The sequence below is a fragment of the Mesitornis unicolor genome, unplaced genomic scaffold, assembly GCF_000695765.1.
Source record: "Mesitornis unicolor isolate BGI_N332 unplaced genomic scaffold, ASM69576v1 scaffold24221, whole genome shotgun sequence".
Taxonomy (NCBI): Eukaryota; Metazoa; Chordata; class Aves; order Mesitornithiformes; family Mesitornithidae; genus Mesitornis; species Mesitornis unicolor.
This window is the reverse complement of record NW_010166152.1, coordinates 44,604-50,738: the sequence shown is the minus strand read 5'-3', so window position 1 is coordinate 50,738 and position 6,135 is coordinate 44,604. Positions and strand designations below refer to the sequence as shown.

At 43.7% G+C, this 6,135-nt stretch overlaps 1 protein-coding gene across 1 annotated transcript in view; it reads right to left on the bottom strand.

Moving 5' to 3' along the window:
* Positions 1-365: 365 nt before the first annotated feature.
* ARHGEF28 (Rho guanine nucleotide exchange factor (GEF) 28) overlaps positions 366-6,135 on the bottom strand; it is a gene marked incomplete at its 5' end in the record, with an annotated part of 49,902 nt that continues 44,132 nt past the window's right edge. The window contains one exon of the mRNA XM_010194872.1: positions 366-526. Within this exon, the coding sequence (XP_010193174.1) occupies positions 366-526 (161 nt within the window). The remainder of the gene's footprint in view (positions 527-6,135) is intronic.

Below are 6,135 nucleotides of genomic sequence, written 5' to 3'. Positions count from 1 at the left end.
AATCAACACTAGCTTTTACAGCTCTTGGTGGCATCTTCACAGTTCCAAAATGTTACATCTCCCTTGCTCCCCATTGCTTCTTGCAAAGCATTTGAAATCATAGAATCATATCATAGAATCAAAGAACGGGTTGGGTTAGAAGGGATCTTAAAGATCATCTAGTTCCAACCCTCCTGCTATGTCATAAATTAAAGATTATAAAGCAAAGGCTTAAAAATAACTTATTTGCTATATTTACCAGGGGGAAATCTTGCATTGAATATTAAATACTATCCTTAAAGCCATCTGATCACACAAAGAACAACTACAGATATTTAGAAAAGCAAACACATTCCAAAGTGCTACTGACATCAGAAAACGAGTCATCAGAGGTAAACAATCCCCTCCTCCACTCTGCCCTTGCTTTCTGCATCCTGCAGACTCTCCGGCTGGTGGCTCAGCAGCAATACATCTCCCAGCAGTGGCTGGATGGATCCCTGGTTTGGAGTGCTTGTCTGGGGACTCTGGGTCTGTGATGCATTCAGATCTGTAATGCACAAGAGAAGGACATGTGACAATGCATCTTCTGCCATACTTGTGCCATCATGAAGGGCCAATTCTGACTTTTTCATTAGCATCATTTTCTAGTTTGCTGCCTCTGTCTAGAAAGGAAAACACTGCTGTATTAGATATTACACTACAGCCTGGCAAGAAGTACCTCACCCAAATTTACTGAAATCTGTTCAGGTCTGTCCACTGTCATCCAAGGGATGATCACTGTCACTATTTTTACAGTAGAAGACATTTATACACATACTTCACTAACAAGACACACAATAATAGAAATGGATAAACGCTGTCAGAGTTGGGCTGGAGGGAAACATATACTACATAATTAGTACCTTTTTTAGTAATAATACAATTGTAAAATTAATACAGTTTCCATCATTATATAGAATTTGCAAGCTTTCCTTTTACAGATTAAATCCAGTTAAAAGTCTACTTCACTGGCATTGCAGTCTATAACAGATATATAATCATTTAGCTTTTTCTGCAAAGTTTATCTGTGTTTATTTGCACAAACTACCAACTTTGTTCTTGTCTCAATCCTATAGGTGTGATATGGAGATAACACTTGCACCCAAACACTAAGAAATTCTTTCACAAGGATCTTCATTTGTTATCTTTCCAATTTTCTCCTGCAAATGCAGAGAATCAGATACTTGTTTTCCAGCATTGAGCTCTGAAGGCTTTTGTGATGATCGGTGCACTGCTTAATAAAAAATAACCATAGTTGAGTTTTCTCCCTAGTCCGCTTTCTGTACCACTTCAGACCTTCAGGGACTACACCTCAGTAGTCGGCTCTTCTACAGCTTTACTTCTGCGAAGCCATTTTTACCATAAAAACAAGCCGCATAAAACAGGGCGTGTAGGCATCCTCATACCTAGGGATGAGAGAAGCCTACAACAGACAGGCTACAATACTTTTCACTCTAATCTTGGCTCGACTGACCTCCGTTATTACATGAGGAGAGTTGACTTTTCATTCTTCCCACTGCAACAAGAAGAGGAACTTGGCACCCCTCCCACAGCACAAGTAATGCCAGTAGAAAGCAAACCCAGCACTGATGACCCTTGAGCCCTGGTCACTCAAGCAGAGAGCTAAAAAGACATTTCATGCCTGCTCTGGTTCCCACCCTTTCTCACACATATGTGCAATGAAAATCTATTATAAATGAGATACTCCTTTTTTTACACACCATGTCGCTCTAACTGGTGGCAATTTAAAACAGCACCTGCCCACATTTGGCATTCTCCCGACGCATATGGTTTTCACTAGTCTTGTTCTCTGAGGCAGGAGTTTAAGGCAAAACAAGCTTGCTGGCACCCTGCAAAGCCTAGGCTCCCCAGCTGCTCCCTGCCATGGGGCGTGTGGAGCGATGAGAGATGATAATGCAATGAGCATGTGGGAACACATCATATCACTGCCTCTGCCTTCACTGTCTTCTCCTCTTTAATATTCACACAGCTCGGGGGAGCAAACAGGCTTTGGGGCTTCAGTTCCCAGAGTAAGCCACATATATGTTATAGCTGCTGCTGAGACTGCAGGGTCAGTGGCAGGGACAAGGTATTTATATACAAGTGGTGCTTGGTCATTAGTGGGACGACATAGGATGTTAAGAAAATTAATGTAAAATTCCCTCTTACTGTATAACACTAAACTTAAAGGACCAAGTTTTGGTTCTGGTGAAAATCCAGAGTAAGTCTTGATTGTGATATGTAACAGAGCAGGATTTGGCTCTCTGACTTACTCAGCCTTGTTTTGTTAAAGATTCTTTTGCATTTATTTATTTGTGATAGCCATATTAGAAAAATATTACAATTTGCAGCAACAGAAGAAACCAGAAACATCCCATGTTTGCTTTTCTTTATGAAAATTGGATACTTCAGTTTTATTTGTTTATTAAAAACAGTTCTATCAGCAAGAGGTCCTCAACCTCTAAACACTTGTATTTCAGGGTAATTTTACCCATATTAATATTCCTTTTAAGTCCTATGAGTCTATTCACCTTAATAAAGTTATGTGCAAAAGAATACCAGGCAGTAAGCACTTACTTGAAAGATCTGTTTCCAAAGTTTATGAAGTACATAATTGGAGAAGCCTAATTACAAATCTGAAAAAACTCAGAAAAGAAACACCTTACATGCAGTTATTTTCCACCATCAAAACTAAACAGTAATTGCTTCACCAATTAAAACAATAGCCGTTTCCAAACCATTTTTTGTTAACTGTTGCAACTCTAAGCAGCAGAGCTGAGCAGTGGAAACTCCTAGCATTCTGGAAAAACAAATCAGATTCAGTATCGAAAGCAATGATTTATCGTAAGTTTAGCTGACTTGAAAAAAACAATAAATAAAATTCTGTTGCATCTGGAGAACCCAAACAGCAGGAGAGCACCCAGGACGTGAAAGCCCAGCTGCTGCTGGGGTGACAAGTGGCTCCTCGGGCTGGAAAGGTTGTATGTAGTCTGACGAGAGAAGGAGCTGCTTTTGGCAGCACTCCGGGTGGCACTCAACACAGGCTCTGCCTAATAAAAGCACAATCTGTCCCGGGGCCGACATGCTCAGCCTGCCAGCAGGGTGAGTGCCTGCTGTCTCCCTGCCCAGTGCCACGCTGGAAGCAGCCAAGCCAGGAGTCCAGCTGGTATCACAGGCGGCAGTGCGATGTACCCCGAGAGCAGCTGTCTGGGCAGGCTGGAAGAACTGCCAGAATTTATAGTAACAGCCTCAGGTAAAGGGAGAGCGGGGAAAGCGACCGATCTGCCAGCCAGCACCAGGTCTTGTCATGCAGAGCAGCACCAGCTGCCAAGGAGCCTCCTGTAAGCTCCCTGGTGCAGCACTAGGAAATGGGCTGCTCTTGGCTCCAAGCAGGTGAACGGTGGGAGAAATCCTGCTCTTTCAATGCTCTTCCAAAACAGGGAAGAACTCTCCAGAACCAGCCTTGAAAGCATCAGCTGCTGCATACTAAAGAACTCTGAGACCTAGGGGTGCCTAGAAAAAAAACAAACAAAACCCTAAACACAATTCCCCAACCCACACCCCCCCCAAAAAGAAAAAAAAAGAAATGCACATTAAAAACCACAAAGCAATTATTCGTGTAGACAGTAAAGCAGAGGAAGGCTGGAGAAGGTGGCTGCTACCAGAAAGCAGAAGCTGAGAAGCTGTCCTGTGCGCCCCTAGGCAGCCAGGGTAACCACAGGTACCCCAGGCCCTCTCTAGGCCCCTGCAGTTTGGCTGACAATCAGAACTCAGTGTGGATCAAGAGACAGCTAAATAAGGACCATCAGACTTTTATGAGCCTCCTTCGTTGTGATTGTAACTCACCTGTCAATGTCAGCCACAAAATGAGTTTTGTATTATTCCCTTTCTTCAAATTCAGCATTCACTTTATCCTTTCTTCTGCTCCGTTCCAACCTCCCAAGTGATGCTCGGGCAGGCTGTGTTCAGCTCAACAGCGTGCCCACCAGATCAGCACCCACACCTCCAGCACCCAGCAAAAACGCTCTCACTGCCCCTGCCTGCATTCCTCCTGCCTCGGCTGGGCTCTGCCCACCGCCTCAACCCTGCACCCCTTGCACAGAAAAGACAAGCAAAATTACTGTTCCTGGGCACAGCCTTCCTCTTGCAATATTTATTTATCCTACAACACTCCAGGTAACTCCTTCCTAAAGAGCCAGATCCTCAGCTGCATCATGTATACCCTAGACAAAACTGAACAGAAGAACAGAAAAATCCACTCTTTCAATGTTGAGCTGATCAAACTCCCCAGCAAAGGGGGATGTGCTTGAAGCTGGAGGCCAGGTATTAGGTGATCTATGACAGCACTTCAACACTTTAGTGCTGTGTAGCTTGTTCAACCCAGCAGTGCCACAACGCAGCACAAAATACCGCTTAAGTGCAGCTTTTCTCCTTTTTATCTAAGCTAAGACAATCCATTAGATAAAGAAAACCCAGGCATTCCCTGCTGTCTGCCCCACCAGTTTTTGCAAGAGATGTTAGAGGATCTTTTTATGAAACTCTGGAAAAAAGTCACAAATTGTCTCCTGCACACAGATACATACTGCCAAATCATAGAATCATCCAATATTAAAAACAAATCCTACTTTTTCCCCATGTTTTCCATGAGTTTAGCTCCAGTATCATGAGGTATCAGGAAACTGCAGAGAAACACACTACTCCCCCCCCCCCCCCTAGATAAAAATACTTTTCTAGGCAACCTAAATATAACAGTAAGGGCAGACTGCAGGCCTGCAGTGTGTGGCTTTCACGGGAGTTTCTAAGGGGACCTCAGTTCCCCAAATGGGGTCTGGGTCCAAACTCTGAGAAACGACAGTTCCTAGCTAAAAACCTGCTATTGTCATAGGGAAACAGGAAAAGAAGTGGCATTCCGCATCCTAACAAGCATACCCTACCCTTCCTGTAGCACTAAGAGACAGGATTAGTGGCATCGCATAAACTGCTTGAAAGGTGAAGGACAAAGCAATGGCATTTGCAGGAATCTGAGACAACTACATACCAAAACAAACAGCCCGTGCTCCTCGGAGGAGGGGGGAGGAGACAAAAGCCAAGTTAAACAACTCATTAGTCACGCTGATTCTCGCCTTCTGCCTGTTATCATAGGATGTAAGCACTTCCACATCAAATAAATGCCATGGATTTTATTCTTCACCCCTCCTCTCTCTCTCCCGAAGATCAGAGCTCTTCAGGTAAACGAAGGATAGGAAGACATTAACAAGGCACTAGGAAGCACTTCAGGCAAAAAAACCCTCTCCAGTCTCCGTGTTTTTAATAGAAAGCCCTCAGTTTTTCTCCTCCAGCTCTGACCCTAATTTCACAGCATGACAGGATAATTCAACTTGGAAGGGATCTCAGGAGGCTCCTCGTTCAAACTCCTGCTCAAAGGTGGGTCAGCTCTGCGGTCAGGTTGGACACTCTGGGTTTTTTCCTTCCCAGTTGTTTCCACCAAAAAAAAAATCGGGAGGGAGAGGAGAAAGGAGGTTTGAGGGGAACTTACCACATTAATTTTGCAGAAACTGTATATATAAACTGAATTAATTGGCTGTTACTTTCTAAGATCTGTATCATGTTGGCCTTTTTTACAAAATAAAATTTCATTAAATGGAGAGTTATGCCACTTTTAGCAACAGATATGTTAAAGATTCTCAAAACCATTAGGTTTTGGTTTTACTATTTATTTATAACTGGTACCAGTTTTTATACCAAGTTCATCTGGACTGACAGCTGACACATCAACTTCAGGCCAGAGCTATTTGAAATGGCAGAGCTGCTGTATTTAATCCCCTCACTGGCACTCATGCATAATGCAAAGCACAAGCAGACACCTAAAAGACAGTGCTAAGTCTACCGGGTCTGGGATATTCAAAGGAATTCAAGGGTAACTGGCTCTCATTTGCCATTACAGTTCAATAGCAAATGGCAGCCTAACTCCCATGAGCTCCACGGAAAGTCCCCACCGGCAAATCCCACGGCACCTCTTTGTCTTTAATGATGCCCCCAGTGGTTTCCATGCAGAGTCATTAGCGACAGCCAGTTCCCCAGGGAACTCCAGGCACCTCAGCCTCTCTCCCTTTCCTC